At 45.2% G+C, this 21,682-nt stretch overlaps 1 protein-coding gene across 2 annotated transcripts in view; it reads left to right on the top strand.

Annotated features, from left to right (window-relative positions):
* Window positions 1-21,682, top strand: part of znf574 (zinc finger protein 574) — an 84,831-nt gene that overhangs the window by 23,749 nt on the left and 39,400 nt on the right. Inside the window, exons 2-4 of one of the 2 annotated variants that reach the window (XM_060921530.1) lie at window positions 536-699; window positions 11,875-13,189; window positions 20,015-20,468. In XM_060921530.1, the coding sequence (XP_060777513.1) occupies window positions 538-699; window positions 11,875-13,189; window positions 20,015-20,468 (1,931 nt within the window). In that variant the 5' untranslated portion in view covers window positions 536-537. Of the gene's footprint in view, window positions 1-532; window positions 700-11,874; window positions 13,190-20,014; window positions 20,469-21,682 lie in introns of both variants that reach the window. The other variant, XM_060921531.1, reaches the window with a different exon arrangement.

Genomic DNA, 21,682 nt, shown 5'->3' with positions numbered 1-21,682 from the left:
GAGAGAACATTCCTGTAAATGTTATCTGATATTGACGAGTAATCCAGTCAGAAACCGATCAGGAGAGGGAGAGAGAGAGAGAGAGGGAGAGAGCGCCTGAGCACTTTCCCATGACTCAAAAAGCACCGGCAGTTTCCCGACGTCACGCAAGCAGAGAGTGGACTCTGTTGTACCAACTTCAACCTGCCGTTACTCCCAAAGTACTGAACAGATCTTAATGAGAGATATATTTCTTTGGAAAGCAGCGATTATAAGCTTTTTAACGATCGTATTCACAATAGAAAATATTCAAGAGTTAAGCACTGACGGATTTGGAAATTTGGATGAGCGTCTGCATGCACAATTTTCACAGCACGGCCAGCGAGCGTCTGATACGCCTGTTATAAGTTGTACCTTTTTTTTTTTTTAAATATTACGACACAGTTGATGATGTCATCCTCCGGGCTTCGTGCTCATTTGCCCTTTTTTGACTTTTTTTTAAAAATCTGTTTTTGTTAACATTGTGTGCCCTGTTTTGTGTGTTGCTCTTAAGCAGACATGGAGAGCTCGTCGGTGTACATGTGTTTTCCATGCTACCGGGAATTCCCCACACTCGAGGAAGTGCTGACGCACCAGCTGACCTGCACTGCAGAGACCGTACACCCTGTGCCTGTTGGTGCTGCCGTCGAGGCTGCTGCCCTCTCTGCTGGTGTACAACAGGTGCCTTCTCTCACACATGCACACGCACGCATAGCTCTTTCAGTCTGGGAACGGCTACAGGTCCTCGTTAAGGGTGTGGTTTTAATACTAATACTGCTGTTTGGTTGTATGCTGCCGCACTGAGCAGCTCCACACTGTACCGTGTTGAAATGCTGGCTGATCACGTGTTAAGAGCATGATCATTATTACTACCCACCGAGCCCTGGGGATATGTTAACGTGACATCTGAGCCCTCTTTCACTGACCAGAGTTAGGTGCTGGGCCTTGGAACCGTCAGCCATTTCTTAAAACCAGCCATGCATCCAAGAGTTAAAGTTTAAAACTGAATTATTACCTAATCAGCAAATGGAGGCCCAGATATAATCGCAACTCTGACAAATAATTTCCTTTGTTTTGTCTCGTCCACTGATCAAGATTGTAATGTTCATTTAACTTGATTAAAGTGTGTACATTATAAATGGAACTTTTTATTATACCCCTGCTCCGAAGGAGGGGTGTATAATACTGTGTTTATTTATTTTAAACATCCGTCCTCATCGCCGTCCATCCGAAACACCCTTTTACTCAGCAACCACAAATCATAGCCACTTGGTACCGAGCTTCAGCTTGGGGTTCTATACCGTGTTTACCGTTTTCATGTCTGTCGCACATCCACTTCCTGTTTACCGACAATCCATTTACACTACCGTTCAAAAGTTTGGGGTCACCCAGACAATTTTGTGTTTTCCATGAAAAGTCACACTTTTATTTCCCACCATAAGTTGTAAAATGAATCGAAAATATAGTCGAGACATTTTTCTGGCCATTTTGAGCATTTAATCGACCCCACAAATGTGATGCTCCAGAAACTCAATCTGCTCAAAGGAAGGTCAGTTTTATAGCTTCTCTAAAGAGCTCAACTGTTTTCAGCTGTGCTAACATGATTGTACAAGGGTTTTCTAATCATCCATTAGCCTTCTGAGGCAATGAGCAAACACATTGTACCATTAGAACACTGGAGTGAGAGTTGCTGGAAATGGGCCTCTATGGAGCACTTGCATGTGACGTCACAGCCGATCCAGATTGTGACAGACGCCATCTTGTCGGTCAAACGCCATATTCCGCCTTCTCCTTCTACTTCTGGTTCTACTTCTGCTTTTACTTCTACCTTTTCTTCTGGAAAACCCTACTATATACAATTCTACTACAACGGCTGCGGCTACAAGCTCTCCCTACCTGTGCATGTTTTTTATGTTTTTTGTGTGCATTTTTGCGTGTTGTTCGTCTGTACCGGACTTCAATATCCACTACAACCGTATGGACTTACTGGACATTGGTTTCCAGCAGAAAATGACGGTTTGTAGCGATTTCCATCGCATGCACAACATTCCGGACGAGAAAAAAAAAAAAAACATCATCATTGCGGAGGAGATAGCGAGACCAGCGGGGTCTCCGTGGATTGTTATCGGAAGCAAAGCGAAGGAGGCGGTGCCGGGAGCGGAAGCAAAAGCGAGGCTACAGGCAGAGCCGGCCTGTTGACTAAGCTCAGAAAACAGCCACTCAAACCTCCACTGCCAAGCCTCTACCTCTCCAACGCCAGATCCATGTAAACAACATGGACGATTTGGAATTACCTTATTCTATTCTATAATCGGCTGGTCAGTGCTATACTCAATACTTAAGTGACTTATCCATCCAATGAGGATTCTTGTTTACAAGATGCCACATCTGAGTCGCTGACACATCCTGAATTTCTGTAAAGATGACTGTCCAGAGATTTATAAGCACGCAGTGCTTCACCACTGAACAGCGAGGGAAAGTTAATGAGGTAATCATACACGTCCGGGTATTCCGCTGGCAGTTCAAAATCCGGTCGTGAAAACTCCGTCCGGTAAGCCATAAGGGTCACAAATCTGTAGATCGTTTATTTTAGACATATATATCTAGTTATCTGCTCATTAGAAAAATGAGCCGTGTAGTCCGTCGGTTGAAATTGATCCATTCTGTACACGAGTGCAGCAGTATTCAGCGGTGTTTTTGACCGACAAGATGTCGGTTGTGTACTTTCCGGTCACGTGACTGCAAGATCTCTATACACCTATGGAGATATTGCACCAAAAACCAGACATTTGCAGCTAGAATAGTCATTTAGCACATTAGCAATGTATAGAGTGGATTTCTGATTAGTTTAAAGTGATCTTCATTGAAAAGAACAGTGCTTTTCTTTCAAAAATAAGGACATTTCAAAGTGACCCCAAACTTTTGAACGGTAGTGTACGAAACATATAGATTGGATTTGCAAAATTTTCATACCACTTTTCTCAGCAACTACAAATCACCACCGCTTGATCTTTGGTACCAAGCTTCAGCTTGGGGTTCTATAAGGTGTATAGACCCCTTTCACATGACGTCACCGCGCCGCGAGATTTTGTTAGGCGCCATATTGGAAGACCAAGTACATGCACTCACAATATAAAACAAAGTACGAGCGAGAGTAAAGTGACACGATGGCTGATAATTCGGGTTATGTGAGTACATTACCAGCTGCAGAAAGGGCACGGTATGTGGAGAAACTGGCTGTGATTGATGGGTTTGACCCATATGATAAGACTCGGGGCAAGGGAGAATGGAAACATAAGGAGGATTCTGCCATCTGTTTGCTACCCAGACATTGTAAACTATTTGTTGTTTACACCCAGTGCCTACACTCAGTGTTCGAACTATGCCGATATTTTCGGGGGGTCCCTTTTTTTCCCTTGGGGGTGTGTGTGCTTGCGCTTGTCTCGGAGCGCGGATCTCCAAACACATGAGAAGCCTATCTTACGCACATATCACGCGGACTCCACACCTCCACACACGCATCGCGTCTGAAGTCATAACTCATCAGGGGAAATCGTGTCCGCGTTGGCATGTTCAAAAAACAACCTCGCGTCAACAATGATACCACACGCAAGAAAAAAAAAAACCAGTCAGGCTACTCAACAACCAGCCTGGCAGCAGCGAGCAAGCCCCAAACCATCCTAAATTATTATTATTATTATTATTATTATTAAATTGTAGAAGTCTGGGAGGCTTGCTCCTCATACAGTTATCAGCTTGGGGCCAATTTAGCATGTTTTAAATCTGAATTTCTTGCGTTTGCTTACCTCAAAGTGTCCGCAGATCATGCACAGACTTATCCATTATATCCACAGTTTTTTGCCAAGTCTCACACAGGTTTCTTTCAAGTCTACTGTTGGGCCAATAAATCATAAATAAAACAGCTCAGATTTGTTTGTTTAAGTCGTTTGCCACTCCACTTTATTCTCGTGGGTTCACATACCGCTGCCGTTATTTTCCCCTAATCACGAGTTTGTTGGTCTTCCAAAATGGCGCAGGGTCTGTTTACTTCCGGTTTCGGGTGACGTCAGTGAAAGGGGTCTATAAGGTGTAGACCGTTTTCAGGTCTGTCCCGTATCCACTTCCTGTTTACCAATTGAATGCATTTACAAAACATATAGACTGGATTTGCAAAATTTTCATAACACTTTTCTCAGCAGGGGCGGCACGGTGGTGTAGTGGTTAGTGCTGTCGCCTCACAGCAAGAAGGTCCGGGTTCGAGCCCCGTGGCCGGCGAGGGCCTTTCTGTGCGGAGTTTGCATGTTCTCCCCGTGTCCGCGTGGGTTTCCTCCGGGTGCTCCGGTTTCCCCCACAGTCCAAAGACATGCAGGTTAGGTTAACTGGTGACTCTAAATTGAGCGTAGGTGTGAATGTGAGTGTGAATGGTTGTCTGTGTCTATGTGTCAGCCCTGTGATGACCTGGCGACTTGTCCAGGGTGTACCCCGCCTTTCGCCCGTAGTCAGCTGGGATAGGCTCCAGGTCGCCTGCGACCCTGTAGAACAGGATAAAGCGGCTAGAGATAATGAGATGAGATGAGACTTTTCTCAGCAACTACAAATCACAACCGCTTGATATTTGGTACCGAGCTTCAGCTTGGGGTTCTATACCCTGTATACCGTTTTCAGGTCTGTCGCACGTGCACTTCCTGTTTACCGACTGAATGTATTTGCGAAACACACAGGGTGGATTTTGACGCTGTTTCAGAATGCCAGTTTAGCAGGATGCTATTTGAAATCCCTGGGGAGAGACACGGCTCTTTACTTACTTGTTTCAGGGTTCATTGTTTGTTGAAGTCAACATTCATAATAAGTGTCCTATTCCTTCGATCGCTTGCGTTCTGATATGAGCGAGAGTGGGGGGGGGGGATACGTAAGCGAGCAGTAGCTCACAGTTGATCTTGTTATGCACAGCATTTATTAAATTAATGTCATCAACCAGTATGTCCCTGGAAAGTTAAAGGATCCTTTTCTTGCATCTTTGCTAATTTCAACCCTATTGTTACAATCCTACATAGCTTTAGGCACCGTTATTACCCAAGGTAATTACATACAATGATGGTGAACGCCTCCATTTAGTTGAATCCGATTCCCCCCCAAAATGGTGCTTGAATGCACAGCTGTAATTATCTGAAATAGGCTCTCCATTGGAAGTGCTGCTTTTAAGCCAAAAAGATATTTGAAATGTAAATTGAAGTGTAATTCAGGATTGTGCATACTTCCTAATTTTCCTCTTAATTATCGCAGGAAAATTACACACTCGAGAATTTCCCTTTGTGTACTAATATTGGTGTACTTGCTGTAAAATTGTGATTGATTTGTTTTGTAAATGAGTGACTTGCACGACTGCGTTGCCTGCCCTAGAGGCGACCTTAGATAATCTTATATGGTGGGAAATTAATGGTAATTAGGGTTGTTTTTTTCTTGACTATCATATTCCTTAGCATGATCAATGTTTCATGTATCCGAGCTGGCATATGATGTAAGTGTGTACGTTTTATCTGGGTTTATCTGGAATCGGGGTTGTATATATGAATGAAATGGCAAGAAATAAAACAAGTTTTAAGGTGACATTTTTAAAACAAAGGTATGTTATTGATATTTTTACTTGATTTTATAAATTTTCTATGGTTCTTGAAATGCCTATGGCTACGTTCACACTGCAGGCTGAAGTGACTCAAATCCGATCTTTTCGCCCATATGTGACCTGTATCCGATCTTTTATTGACAATATGAACGACACAGATCCGATTTTTTTTCAAATCCGACCCAGGCCGTTTGGATATGTGGTCCTAATTCCGATCCCTATCCGCTCTTTTCATATGCGACTTCAGTCTGAACCGCCAGGTCGCATTCATCCGACTTGCACGCCATCAACAAGCCACAAACGTCACTATTCTGCGCTGAAGTAGGCGGCGGGTCTCTCAAAAAAAGTTACAACAACATGGCGCATAATCACGGGCGCAGATAGAGGGTGGGACTCGTCCCACCCAGATTTAAATTCACCTCGTTCGGTCCCCCCCACTTATAGGGAGGAAAAAACGTCTATGCTGTCTTTCTTTGTATAAGGCAAACCTCACGGAAAAATCAAAAGACTAATTACCATTCGGTTTATTGAGGTGCACAGCAGTGTATACATAGTTGCAACAACTCACATAAAACAAAGACTGATATTCGGTTGGTTGAGCTGCGCAGACTGCACAGGTTGCGAGCTCGAGCTTGGTTGCTATGGTTACTAACAACAAGTTTGACAGGCATATCGGGGTTGGGGTTGGTTTGCTGGCAGCTTTGTCCCCCCCCCCAGTTTTTTGTCCCCCCCAGTTCAAAAAACGTATCTGCGCCCCTGCGCATGACATCAATGCGAGGGACGCTTCGGGCTGTGAAGGTTCTGAATCTTCTCAATGGAAGGACGCAGAGGTTAGGGAGCTGATTTCCATTTGGGGGGATGCAGCTATTCAAGCTAGATTGGATGGGTCATACCGCAACCGGGCGGTTTTACTTCCGTAAACACTGGCCATGCTCACTGCGTGTGACGTCGTCGTATCCTGCAATGCGCATGCGGAACACTTTTAGGTCGCTTTTCGTTCATACTGAGGATCACATACAAGTCGCATATATTTGTTAATGTGAACGACCTCACAAAAAAATCGGATTTCACAAAAAAATCGGAATTGAGCATTAAGCCTTGCAGTGTGAACGTAGCGTATCAGTATTTTCAATCTTCATTTAATTCATGTCGCTAAACTGTTCTTAATTAATGTATATGTTGGTTTATAAATAAGAAATTTTCAAGTCATGTTGTTTTTTTCAATATTACGAAATCCTGATGGATAGTTTTAATGTCAAAACAAAGCTATAATCATTAAAATATGCACATTTTGGGAGCAATTTTCTCTTTCAGGAGATGCTAACAATGTTCCATTTGATGCAAGATTTACTTGGTTTCTGGGGCCATGTGGACTCCATACCCTCAGCTTCTGAGGGGCCCCCCAGACCCCCTGCATTTTTTTATTTTTTCCGTTTCACAGCCCTGTATAGACCCTTTTCAGTCACGTGACCTTCGTAAACGCGACCACCATTTTGGACATGTAGCGGACTTCGGCTCGAATTGGTTTGAATGCGAGGAAGGCGACAAACGGAGAACATACAAGAAAAAGGAGCGAGATGCAGAAAACACCTTCGCTATCCAGCGACGTAGGGCATTTACAGGGCGAGCAGAGGGAGAGATAACAACAGTAACGACACATTAGCAACGCCGTACAGAAATAACGGTTTATGGCACAGACCCTTTCGGTTCTCGCTCATCTAGCTGCTACAATGACTGCTTAGACTGCAACAATAATACCTAACACATATTTAAGTATCCGTCGTAAAGACGTGAAACTCGTCGAGTGACGAGTGTGTTCATTGATAAGCTAACACAATCTAAAAGTAGACATACCATCACACTGCCCTGGCGCTGTGTACAGTTCACCTTCTATGGCTTGTGCACTCGCTATTTGCCATTACTTTCTCCAACCGTTGTGACAGATTACAGGGAACGGCCTGGATTTAAGAGACAAATACATGTTCCTCTTGTTTTGAACACTTAGCCCATGTTTACATTAGACCGTATCAGCGGATCATCAGATTAACGTTTTTAAAAGCGATTAGTGTGCACACAGCAACACCAATACACGATTCGTCTGCACACAGCAACACCAATACACGGATACGCTCAGCTCCGCAGGCATCCTGCGCTCCAAATCACTCCGCCCTGAACAGCGAGTGCCCTCTGGAGGGTGCGCACTCCGGCCCTGCGCAGCTCACACAGCGCGCGAGTGAAGTGCACGAGCCACGATTCGGGACTGAGCCGCTGTGTGTGTGATCCCAGCGCATATCACTTACCACTCGCAAGTGGAAGGATGGCAAGCCTAAAGACAATCATTTTTTTTTTTTTTTTTTGTTACATAGTCAAAAGAGGTGTCGGATCACCGGATCCAGTGTAAATAGCTGCCGGAGCCAACGCCCGAGGTTCCGGAGCGCGCTCCGGCTTGCTCCCCCTCAAATTAAGCGCTGTTTGTAGGACACTGCCTCTGATCTGTCCTACAGTCTACCAACAGCAAAGGAACACAACGCTAGCTAATGTCGTTAGCTAATAGCTACTACAGAAGAACAAAGAGGTTACAATGGGTTATTTTAGCCTATTTGGTTACACACTCGCCGCCACAGAATGTTAACAGCAATGTAATGCCTTTTCTGGCTAATTTTATTCGTCTTACCGCCAACAAAGTGGTCACTACACAAGCGCTGGTATGCCGAGGGCTGCCAATCTGTTAATGGCCGCTATCCATCTTCTCCGTCGGGATCCGATAAAATGATAACCCTTGCCTTGTTTGTTGATGGTTACTACATCCAGGTGCACAACAATATAGTGGCATGATGGAAGTCTTGCTGAAAATAAACACTTTCTTTGCTGCCGTTCCTCAATGCTGGCTGTGGTAAACTACTGGTAGTACATGTCCAAAATGGCGGCCGCGTTTGTCGTGACGTCACGTGAAAAAGGTCCATAGGGCAACGTGTTCAGCAGAGTGATAGAAGTTGACTTATGATTGCATCATCAGTGACTTCTAGGAATAACATACAGTATATGACGTGTGATGCAATACCGGCTTCAGGTTGCATCATTCATTGTTTTGCCAAAAAAAGTAAGCACTGTCCAAACTCAATCATAAGATTGACTCTATGAATAAATCTGAAAATTAGAGCCAGTGAGCAATTTTAAATTTCATTTTCGTTCTCAGCGACCCAGAATGAGTCAAGTTTGACTATATTTAATATATAATATATAGTTTGGAAGCATTTTGGCTGTAGCCCAGCGTAATCAGTGCTCTCAATTATATCATGAATTACTCGCCAGCTTTATAAACAAGACCCCTGTTCATTACCTCACACCATTTTGAATGACTTCTTCCCTCGCCCGAGCCATTCCAAAAGCGTAATCGCTCGGTATCTATTATGTGCTTTCTATTTACTCCTATCTTACCTGTTTCAATAGACTTTGAAAGGCCCATAACTTTTGTGCTTCAATCTAAATACCCTGCCACCGGTAGCAATAGTCTACGACTGCTCGGACTATTTTTAAATGCTGGCACAGCACACAGCTGGCAGACAGCTTTCGTCTCGTCAGATAAAGAGGATGTCGCAGACTGTTCCATCGGATTACTGTAATACAACCCCCCTGCTGGGTCCTTCCTAAAGACTCCGCAGTTAATAACGGTATTGAATGTGACACGAGAAAAAGCTGTGAGGGTGTTTATGCTCTGCTAGGTTCGCGATTAGAAAGTGGCATAAGGGAATGGTCTTTTGCGGTTTGCTTTTTTTTTCTTGCAACTGGAAGTGCAGTGAGGGGGAAAAAAGTTAATCGAATTTGGCTTTCAGAACGTGTCGACGGTAAAATGAATAGACGTACCGAAGACGTTTGTGTGCTGAAAAAAAAAAAAATTCTGATGGACTTAAAGGAGCGATTTGTTACTGGAGTGCATTATGCAAGCTTCCAGCAGCCATACTCAGCGTCACATCGGTACGTCTGTTCCTCCGTGCAGTACCACTGCACAGTGATGATGTAGCACAATCAATTCAACAGGTTTGTTAAAGAGATTCAGTGTCGTGCAAAAGCATTCATCCCCCTTTGTGGTTGTCCTGTTTTGTCGCATTACAAGCTGGAATTAAAATGGATTTTTGGACGGTTAGCACCGTTTGATTTACACAACATGCCTACCACTTTAAAGGTGCAAATTGCTGTTTTATTGTGACACAATAAGATTGGGGGGGGACAGAAATCTGGAGTGTGCACAGGTATCTCAATACTTTGTAGAGCCTCCTTTTGCTGCAATTACAGCTGCAAGTCTCTTGGGGTATGTCTCTATTAGCTTAGCACATCTAGCCACTGGGATTTTTGCCCATTCCTCAAGGCAAAACTGCTCCAACTCCTTCAAGTTAGATGGGTTGTGTTGGTGTACAGCAATCTTCAAATTATGCCACAGATTCTCAATTGGATTGAGGTCTGGGCTTTGACTAGGCCATTCCAAGACATTTAAATGTTTCCCTTTAAACCACTCCAGTGTCGCTTTAGCACTATGTTTAGGGTCATTGTCCTGCTGGAACGTGAACCTTCATCCCAGTCTCAAACCTCTGGCTGACTCAAACAGGTTTTCCTCCAGAATTGCCCTGTATTTAGTGCCATCCATCTTTCCTTCAGTCCTGACCAGCTTTCCTGTCCCTGCAGATGAAAAATATCCCCACAGCATGATGCTGCCACCACCATGTTTCACTGTAGGAATGGTGTTCTCAGGGTGATGGGTTTGCACCACACATGGCATTTCCCATGATGGCCAAAAAGTTAAATTTTAGTCTTATTTGACCAGAGAATCTTCTTCCATGTGTTTGGGGGAGTCTGCCACATGCTGTTGGGCAAACTCCAAACGTGTCGTCTTAGTTTTTCCTTGAAGCAATGGCTTTTTTCTGGCCACTCTTCCATAAAGCCCCATTCTGTGGAAAGTGGTCCTATGGACAGATACTCCCATCTCCGCTGTGGATCTTTGCAGCTCCTTCAGTGTTCTCTTTGGCGTCTTTAGGGGTGTTCACACGGCACATATTTGCATCGATGCTGCACCGATGTATTTTGTTGTGATATATCTTACACCGGTGTAAATTTTATGAAGCGTTCACATGTCACAAACCTGCTTACTAGAGAGAAGCGTGTTAGCACCGGTGCAGCCCCACTTGCGTTCACACGGCAGTTTTTGCGACCGTGCTATACGATAGTAATAATGCGGAAATGAAATATGCGCATACGTGAAAATGTACTTCCTTTTCCCGGTTGTCATGGCGTCACCAAGCACCAGGAAAACAACGTGGATGAAGACACCAGTCTTGCCAGATACTGCTGACATTTTCCAGCCCAAAATATGTTCAAATCCGCCAAAATGCACTTAAAACCGCCCAATCTGGCAACACTGGAAGACACGCAGTTCTGTTGTTGTTGATATTCGCCATTTTGGAAGCGCAAAATACCAGGATGCAAATTATGCAATGCCCGTATGTAATCAACTCTCCTCACGCGTAGCGAGTCTACCCCTGTAGCGTTCAGACGCCCCATTTTATATCGGTGCTGCCCCGCAAACTAGCATTTACTCCGGAGTAAATTTCTTAAACCACCTCCCGAGCAGGGTTAGATTTGCACCGGTTTAAGCAGCTTTCAGGGGCTACTTTGTACCGTGTGAACTTTGTACCGTGTGAACGCTCTACCGGGGCAGCCCCGGCGCTCCCTGGGATATTCAAAGTTTGGGATATTTTTTTTATAACCCAACCCTGATCTATACTTCTCCACAACTTTGCCTCTGACCTGTTTGGAGGCTCCTTGGTTTTCACGTTGCTTGCTTTGTCAGGGTCCTTCCAGAACAGACTGATTTATACAGACATCATGTGACGGCTCATGTGACACTGATTGCACACAGGTGGATCTTAATCAACTAATTATGTGACTTATGCAGTGATTTGGTTGGACCAGCTCTTATTGAGGGGTTTCATACGAAAGGGGGTGAATACCTATGCACTATATTGTTTTGTTCACACTGAATTGTGCTCAACCCTCAAATTATAAAGTTAACGCTGCTTTTATTTATTTATTTTTTTAAATGCAATGGGGGAATGAAATGCCCACAGAAATAATTTTTGCTGTGTCCAGCCAGCCTTATCCTTCTCCTTGGACGAGACTTGACTGTTAACTACCCATTCACTTCTTTTTTTTTTTTTTCCTGTTGTCTTTTCCTCTTCCAGTTGGAAGCTCAGTCAGTGTATGTACCGGAGTTTCAGAGCGAGAGGAAACCTGTAACCTCCTCAGATGTGCCGCGTGTCCTCTACCAGTGTGCTGACTGTGAGCTCTTGTTTGATGCACTCTTGTTGTGGCAGCAGCACCGAAAGGTTGGCTGTAACGTGGAGACTGGACCTGGACCGGGGAACGCGGCTGCCACTTCAGAGTCGCAACAAGTCAGCCAGGCAGTCGCAAATGAGAGTGAAGTAGACTATCATAACCAGCCAATTAAGTTGGAAGAAGGATCCAGACATGAAGAGAGTGTGGAGACCCAACCGAGTTTACCGAGCAGCAGTGATCCCCCTGAGCCCTGCGAGGAGCCTGCACCTCAGCTGCCTGAGAGCACCGAGCCTGTGCAGGAACCGAGCCCGCAAGTGAGACGGAGAGGCCAGAAGAAGGCCAAGCCTCCCTCTAGCCTGCTGTGTGTGGAGTGTGGCCGCTGCTTTAGCTTGGCTTCAGAACTGGTGACTCATCGGAAGACGGTGCACAACTTGAAGGAGACCATCCACCGGTGCAGCGTGTGCGGCGAGGGCTTCCTCAACACCACACTGTTCCTTTACCACCGCAAACAGCACCGCAGTCAAACACAGGAAGAGGAGCAGAAAGAGGTGGAGGTTCCCCAGCTCTCCACCACCCTGCTGGAGGCTCCAGGAGAGGGTCTGCTCTTGCTAGCCACTGCCGGAGAGGGCCAGAGTCTAATGGAGATCACCACCCTGGAGCAAACGGTATCGGAGGCTGTGTCCATCGCTCAGGTCGAGGTGGAGCTCGATCACGAGATTAGAGGCAAGGTCATCCAAACAAGTGGAGATGAACCTGTGCCTCAGGTAGTTGAAGGAGAACAAGTAGAGGAGATGGAAGTCGAGGGGATTGTAAACATGGAAGGGGAGGAAGTTGAAGGTCAAGCTGTACCCACGAACGAGGAAGTAGTTGAAGAGAAACAAGTGGAGACCGAGTTGAGCAATGTGGAACTGGCACGGATGGATGGGGAAGCGCCTTCAACGCCTTCCGCACACCAGAATTTCCTGTGTAGTCAGTGCGGGTGCTCTTTTAATGCCGAGCACGTGTTAGCAAAGCACCGCAGTAGTGAGCACGGCCTAGCGGAGGCGCTGCACAGTTGCATGGAGTGCGGCCAGGAGTTCATGAACACCACTCAGTTTCTGTACCATCGAAGAGAACATCGCAAGAATGTACCCCCTCCTTCTTCTGCTAGACTGAATGCCACGCTCACCTCTCTGGCCAAACACCCTCCTGCTTCCCCCGCCCTCCTGCTTCGACGGCCAGGTCAGTGACCGATTTACATTAATTGTTTGTACGTCAGTCCAAACAGAAGGAGTTCGAGAATTTCACAGCTGCATTTTGCGCACACGTCTCTGAAAAGAAAATCAATGCTGTGTATTGCATTCCATTCGAAATCTTGCTCCATTAGTGTCCAGGCTTGTAGTAATATAAAATGCGTTCTACCCCAGCTGTGTTCTCTAATTCTTTAACCTGATTGGTTCTTAATTAATTTTCAGTCCAGCACGGCTCCAAGTTTGTGTTAATGTGCTCCTTTAAATTGTATCACAGACTCGCCGCGTAATCCATGACTAATAACGAACATAAAAGAGCGTGTTGTTACATAACCGAGAAAATCATTGCGATGCTGTTTTCTGTAACAAGATGTTTATTCAACTTTTATGAAAGAAGTCACGGGTATAAGCACCGTGCTAGTGTTTTTTATATAATCGGCGATGAAACACTAATTCAAGTCAGTGTTCTATGTTCATGGTTGTACACTGAAAGCAGTAGTGGTGATAACACACACAGCAAGTGAATCAGTACTGCGTGTTAGTCATTAGGAGAGGACAAGAGGAAGCAACACTGTCAGCCAGAAGCATATGTTAATTACAAGGGAGTGCAAAAGCATGCATACGCTTGGGGTAAAATGAAGAAAACGAGGATTTTTTTTTTATATAACTGAAAGCATCATGACATTTGATATATGAGGGTTTGGAGATGATCCTTAATTATCGCTGGTCCAGGGTTCCTGCTGCGTTCTGAAAAATCAAGTCAAAGAAGTATTCTTCACTTTTTTTCTTCACTTAGTTTGCATTTTTTCTTAGTTACCGACTTATAAAAGTGGGCTTAATACAGGTTTCTACCAACCAAACTGGCACAATTCAAATATTTGTACAGATCCAGCTAGGCCTCTCCGTTAGCCTAGGTTACAACCGGACGTACGATTTTTTTTGGCCATGCGATTTTTGGCGTTTCCCAAATCGCTGCTTTTTTTTTGTTCGTGGAGAAAGACGCACGTTGGCCGTAAGTTTGTCTTGCAACCTGAAAAAACCGTAAGCGCCCGTAGAGTTTGTTTGACATGACAAAGAACCTCTGTGGCCGGTCTACGGCTCGAAAATCAGCACGTCACACGCGCGCCCTCCGTGCGTTTCTTGCGTTTTTTGCACATAGACCGGCCGTAGGAGCACGTACAGCCGGTTGTGACCGAGGCATTACATATAAAATTTAGGCTCCACTCTAGACTCCTAATAAGAAAGACTTGGGTTTGGTTACCCTGTGCACCATCAAGCTCAAATAAACCTCTTTAGTTTGAGCTTACTTAAAGAGTAGACTGTCTTTCAGATTTTTCAAGTGTAGGTCATTTTAAAAAAAAAAAAAAAGAGAGAATTTCCCCGATACCCAGTTATTTTTGTTTAGTGGACCGAAAGCTACTGAATTCGAATCACAGATGTCCAGGTTTTTTTTTTTTAAATAGAACAATTAATGAATTTAAGGGGGGGGGTGGCACGGTGGTGTAGTGGTTAGCGCTGTCGCCTCACAGCAAGAAGGTCCTGGGTTCGAGCCCCGTGGCCGGCAAAGGCCCTTCTGTGCGGAGTTTGCATGTTCTCCCCGTGTCCGCATGGGTTTCCTCCGGGTGCTCCGGTTTCCCCCACAGTCCAAAGACATGCAGGTTAGGTTAACTGGTGACTCTAAATTGAGCGTAGGTGTGAATGTGAGTGTGAATGGTTGTCTGTGTCTATGTGTCAGCCCTGTGATGACCTGGCGACTTGTCCAGGGTGTACCCCGCCTTTCGCCCGTAGTCAGCTGGGATAGGCTCCAGCTTGCCTGCGACCCTGTCGAACAGGATAAAGTGGCTACAGATAATGAGATGAGATGAATTTAAGGCCACGTGGCCCTAAATTCTCCCCTATTTTTTCCTGCTTCACCGTGACGCAAAACAAGATACTACATCATGCATTACGTGGTAGGCTTTCCCCGTTCGCACAAGGCATTGTAGGATACAAATTTGAACCAGGAGAAAAAAATGGAGGATGCGAGTGTGCGAATGAAACGTGAAAGACCGACTACAGTAACGGAAAGCGAGAAGAAAAGACGTTAGGTTATATACGAAGGAAAGGAAACGCAGGACCAAACTAATAAATATCGGCGAGCACCTTGGCGTGATCAGCTGTTCGTTTAGCGACAATGATGTAATGGTCAAAGGCAAACCTGCGCATGCGCACATGGACTTCCTCTGTCTGCTTGACTGCGTGAAGCAAGTTATTTCGGGCATGTTATTTGCTCGGGAGTCCGCTCAAATTAAATAACTTCCCAGCCACAGAATGGCTTGATATTTTGTGAGATATTACAGAAATAAACCTGTATCACAATGACCACATTTCAGAGCGAATTACATTTCATTGATTTTATGAAATTGAAAGGCCGTCTCGCTTTTAAGGTTATTTTACCATGGAATTATTCAAAAGAGGCATTAGGACTCCCGTTAGCCTCCCGTAACACAACACTTGATTTACAAGTGAACAGAGTCGAGAAGAGTCTTGGACCAACCAGCAGCGAAGGAATCCGAATTTCCCGTCGATTTACAAACCGAACACAGGATGACGCCGCGTTTTTCATCGTGCATTCGCCACAGGGACTCAACACGTTATGCCGCCCGAAACCTAGCTCCCTTCAGTTGCTTGTTAGCTGGTGGCACTTTCACTGGGGTGTTTTTTTTTTTTTTTAAATAAACCGAGCCCGGGGGCGTCGTGGCTCAGGTGGATAAGGCGCCATATCATAAATCCAGGGACCCGGGTTCGATTCCGACCCGAGGTCATTTCCCGATCCCTCCCCATCTCTCTCTCCCGCTCATTTCCTGTCTCTACACTGTCCTATCCAATAAAAGGTGAAAAAAGCCCCCAAAAAATCTTTAAAAAAATAAAAAAAAATAAACCGAGCCCTGTATTACTGACACTATCTGATGTGCTCGGGGACTGTCTGGGCTCTGAGTGTGTCTCCCCCTTGCCCGTTTCAGCCCTTAAAGTGCATATTCTGGACCAATTTCGTTTTTTTATGCCTCCGCCACCGTAAGGTGCAGGAGGCATTATGTTTTCGGGTTGTCCGTCTGTCCGTCCGTCCCGAAACCTTGTGAACGTGATATCTCAAAGGCTAATGAAAGGAATTTCACCAAACTTTCACCATTTGTGCGCTTTGGGACAAACATGAACCGATTAGATTTTGAGATCAAAAGGTCAAGGTCACTGTGAGGTCAAATGTCTGTCCGAGAACCTTGTGAACACAATATCTCCAAGGCAAATGAAAGGAATTTCACCAAACTTTCACCATTTGTGCATCTGGGGACAAAGATAAACTGATTTTAGATTTTCAGATCAAAAGGTCTAAGGTCAAGGTCACTGTGAGGTCAAGTGTCTGTCCGAAAACCTTGTGAACACAATATCTCCAAGGCTGATACAAGTAATTTCACCAGGTCAGGATTACTGTGAGGTCAAATGTCCATCCCCGAATCACAACTTAATAATGCGTGTAGTCTACCGGGCGGAGGCATCCCCATCGACACCACTGGCGTCGAGTTCTATGTAGTTCTGGTATTGCGCAAGGTAAAAAAAATTGCAGAGAATGCAGAATGTTAGATATTTGACCAAAGTTTAATATAAAATAGGAGAATTACATTGATCTTGTGCCTGAATTTACCCGTGATATGCACTTTAAAGGAAAAGGCAACTTTTGTACAAAATCACCATGAATAGATAGATAAATATATAAAGTAATTGATCATGGAATTTATAGAGAAAGAACAGACCACATAACAGTATCTTTTAACTTTTAATAATATGGGCTTGCGCTGAGCTCAGCGAAGATGCGTTCCGCCATATTGATCTACTGCGTGACGTCATGCGGCCCACCACTGAAAAGAACTCTTCAGTGCTTCATGGTAATAAGGTAAAAAACCAGTACAATCGCTTCTTCAAAGTTTCACCAAATGGTTTTATTTATACAACTTAAAGCTCATAATACTGTATAACTTTGGTTGAGTAAAAACACGGAGCGGTGTAGCGGTTAGCGCTGTCGCCTCACGGGAACAGAGGGCAATATATAGAGTAAATATAACAAACACACATTAACGAACCTTATTCAAGACTTACAAAAGTTTTTTGTTCTAAGGTTGGAAAGTGGCGGCACGGTGGTGTAGTGGTTAGCGCTGTCGCCTCACAGCAAGAAGGTCCTGGGTTCGAGCCCCGTGGCCGGCGAGGGCCTTTCTGTGCGGAGTTTGCATGTTCTCCCCGTGTCCGCGTGGGTTTCCTCTGGGTGCTCCGGTTTCCCCCACAGTCCAAAGACATGCAGGTTAGGTTAACTGGTGACTCTAAATTGAGCGTAGGTGTGAATGTGAGTGTGAATGGTTGTCTGTGTCTATGTGTCAGCCCTGTGATGACCTGGCGACTTGTCCAGGGTGTACCCCGCCTTTCGCCCGTAGTCAGCTGGGATAGGCTCCAGCTTGCCTGCGACCCTGTAGAAGGATAAAGCAGCTAGAGATAATGAGATGAGATGAAAAACACGGAGCAAAAACATGGCTGAATCCTGAATGACTCCTATTTGGATTTGTCCTACCAAGCCTACTGCGCATGCGTGAAGCGGCTCGGCTCGGTTTTCCCTTTCGGGCGCTCTCGTTTTCTGTTAGAATTTGGTAAAGAAAAAAATAAATAAAGGTTATTTACTGGCTTACCGGGTCCATGAACATAAATCTGACAGCTGACAAGGTCGGGATATAAACGAATCGAATACAAGCCACCCGCCGGGACTCCTAATCACAGTGATCTGCTTGTAAACACTGTTTTCATGGGCCCAGTGACGTCACAGATCAGAGGGAGGCGCATTAACGAAAGATTCTGATTGGTTTATAGTTGCCCACAATCTCAAAATGGCTGCCTCCTCCAACTTCGACTCCTCTGCGTCAATTCATGATTTCAAAGTTAAAAATATTTTTTCATGTTCGATATATAATGGAAATAATTAACGGAATTGATTACGTATAAGTTTTTCTCCTATTACACACCTGGTTTTGTACAAAAGTTGCCTTTTCCTTTAAATAATCTTCAGTGCTTGAAGAAGCCCACCCACAAAACTTTGCCAGTTTAGACTGCGCCGTCGTTCGGTTGACGCAGAGGTGATTTACACCACCACACCCAGTGTTGCCAGACACTGCTGACGTTTTCCAGCCCAAAACATGTTCAAATCCGCCAAAATCCACTTAAAACCACCCAATCTGGCAACACTGCCCACATCAGGCCGATTTAAGATGTACTGCGATTCGGTTAAAAGCTTGGTGCTCATTTGGTCATTATGTGTAGCCGATTTTTATTGGTCACAAGCACGTGCTCTTTGTTTACACTTTGGCTTCTTGCCGTCTCTTCACTGGGGTTGGGTTTCAGCGAACGGAGGGATTTCTAGAAAAGATGACTTATGGTACTGATAAAGATGACCAATACATTCGTCACCGTGACGACTGTTAGTAATTCTCATCGTCGCTGATGGATTATATTCGTCGATGATGAGCGCCAGCGGGAACCCTGACTAGTCTCGTGTTAAGATGTTACTAGTGGATTAACGAATACGTCTTCGAATTGCTTGCATTCCTGTCCGAGACCATTTTTACACGTTCGCCCTCCTTAAAGGAACAGTCCACCGTACTTCCATAATGAAATATGCTCTTATCTGAATTGAGACGAGCTGCTCCGTACCTGTCCGAGCTTTGCGCGACCTCCCAGTCAGTCAGACGCAGTCAGACGCACTGTCACTCCTGTTAGCAATGTAGCTAGACTCAGCATGGCCAATGGTATTTTTTGGGGCTGTAGTTAGATGCGACCAAACTCTTCCGCGTTTTTCCTGTTTGCATAGGTTTATATGACCAGTGATATGAAACAAGTTCAGTTACACAAATTGAAACATAGCGATTTTCTATGCTATGGAAAGTGCGCACTATAATGACAGGCGTACTAACACCTTCGGCAGCGCATTGATACGGAGCTCAGATATCAATGTGCTGTCGAAGCGCGCAGAAGGTGTTAGTACGCCTGTCATTATAGTGCGCACTTTCCATAGCATAGAAAATCGCTACGTTTCAATTTGTGTAACTGAACTTGTTTCATGTCACTGGTCATATAAACCTATGTAAACAGGAAAAACGCGGAAGAGTTTGGTCGCATCTAACTACAGCCCCAAAAAATACCATTGGCCATACTGAGCCTAGCTACATTGCTAACAGGAGTGACAGCGCGTCTGACTGACTGGGAGGTCGCGCAAAGCTCGGAGAGGTACGGAGCAGCTCGTCTCAATTCAGATAAGAGCATATTTCATTATGGAAGTACGGTGGACTGTTCCTTTAAAAGTGTTCGGATCAGCGGACAGATGTTGAATATGCAATCTGGACCCACCCACACGTTCTTCAGTTATCCTAAATAACTGGCAGGATTGTTAGCTAGCATGTGTTTGTCATAAGGAGGCACAGGTAAGATTTCCGTCTTGGAGTGTTTTTTTTTTTTTTTTTAAATAAATTTAAGAGTAGCCAAGCTTGTTCAAACATACTTTAACATTTGCTCGTTTAGCATGCAGGCGCTATGGCTTAAAGTCTTGGATGCGATCCTGTAATCTTGGATGCAGTTGGTCCCGAGCTGTTGAACCTGTTTTATGAGGATGTAAAATTAATGGGTGAAATTTAATTCTCTTTTTAAAAGGAAACCTCTGATTTTTGTAACATAATTGGAATCGGAGATGCTTTTGTGTATCGAATAAGAAGAATAGTGAAGGTTTTCAACTCTCTGCTCCGTCCTTCAGAAAGCTCGACTGAAACGATGCTGCCCGACACGGTGCTCGAGGCCACAGCCAAGCTGAGCCGTGATTGGTCGCGCACGCCGCTCCCCCACGAGTGCCCGCACTGTGGGCAGGGCTTCACGCGGCGCAGCCTCCTGCGCGAGCATGTCTTCCTGCACACAGGCGAGAAGCTGTTCAACTGTAGCGTGTGTAGCAAGAGTTTCCCAACTCCCGCTGGCCTGCTGCGCCACAGCCTGTGCCACGGTCCATCACGCTCCTTCACCTGCCCCATCTGCACCAAGCCCTTCAATCAGCCTGCCTCGCTTAAACGCCACATGCTCACCCACCAGGAGGGCGCACCGAGGAGAGGCCATGGAAGCAGCAAAGCACGGGGACGCGCTCCTGGAGACACCCGTCTGCTCACCTGCCCCGACTGCCCAGCCAGCTTCATGCTGGACGCGCAGCTGCAGATGCACAGGTGAGTGTCATTGAAAGGTTTTACAGGAAGTAGGAAGAGTCTAATTTTAATTCCTTTCGACAGCGCTTTAACAAATTTGAGGTGTGCAGGAAAGGACAGTGGAATTGAACAGAACGAATGAATGTTTTATAAGCATTAGTTTAATATTCTCGCTGAAGTGAATAAATTTTCTTTGCGGTGCGTTTTACTGAAGAATGTTGCTCTTAAAAAGTCAGACTTTATTCTAGTGCTGTCCTTGACTAAATAATTTAATACTCATCCCGGTGCTGCAGTGTTACGCTATTAAATAGTATTCCCTTTGAAACCTTATAGTTAAAATGTCGTATTGTGATAGAAAATGTTATATTGGCTTGTGTGATTTAGCATATCGTTTTTTTTTCCCTCCTTACAGTCCCACTACTTTTAAATATAATATGGTCCAGACTACTGTTTCTGAGCTAGGGCTGCGTACCGGTACTGTACCGTGAAAATCGATTCGGTACAGGTCCAAAATACCGGATCATGAAGTACCGGTATAAATTTACACCAAGTATCTGCTTATTTTGTGACTGAAGATGCGTAAATCCTACCACAGACGAAAATTTAGCACTGGAAAAGACGTAAAATGCCGCGCTGAAACTTGAAATCAGAGCCATCTTTGATTTGAGATCCTCTCGCCACAGTCTCACGAGACATTGCGAGAGCCTGGCTGATCCAGCGTTCTGATTGGTCAAAAAGACTCAAAAGCAGGTCAGCCATTTTTCCTTTGCTGGCATTGGCAGTCTTTGCTGCTTTGTGTAATTTTGCCGCGCATTAAAGGCCGCGGACTGCGCGGAGTCTATAGGACTCTAGTGTAGTCACTTCTCGCTGTGAGACAACTTATGACTTTTTGTCCCAAGTTAACTAATGGCCCTTTTCCACTACCCTTTTTCAGTTCACTTCAGCTCGCTTCAGCTCACTTCAGCCCGACACGGCTCGCGTTTCGACTACCTTAGAGCAGCACGACTCAGCTCGCTTCAGCCCTGCTTAGCACCCAAAACTTGCACGGTTTTGGAGTGGGGCTGAAGCGAGCCGAGCCGAGTGGGGCTAGGGGCGTGAGCAGACACTCCCCTGTGCACTGATTGGTGAGGAGGAGTGTCCTCACATGCCCACACACGCCCCGCGAGCACGCTGGGATCTGTAAACACCGTAAACCCGGAAGAAGGAGAATTACGAGAATTTCTGAAGCCTTATGC

Source organism: Neoarius graeffei, chromosome 5 (assembly GCF_027579695.1).
Source record: "Neoarius graeffei isolate fNeoGra1 chromosome 5, fNeoGra1.pri, whole genome shotgun sequence".
Taxonomy (NCBI): Eukaryota; Metazoa; Chordata; class Actinopteri; order Siluriformes; family Ariidae; genus Neoarius; species Neoarius graeffei.
Note: the sequence above shows the minus strand (reverse complement) of the source record. Positions and strands in the feature narration are given on the sequence as shown.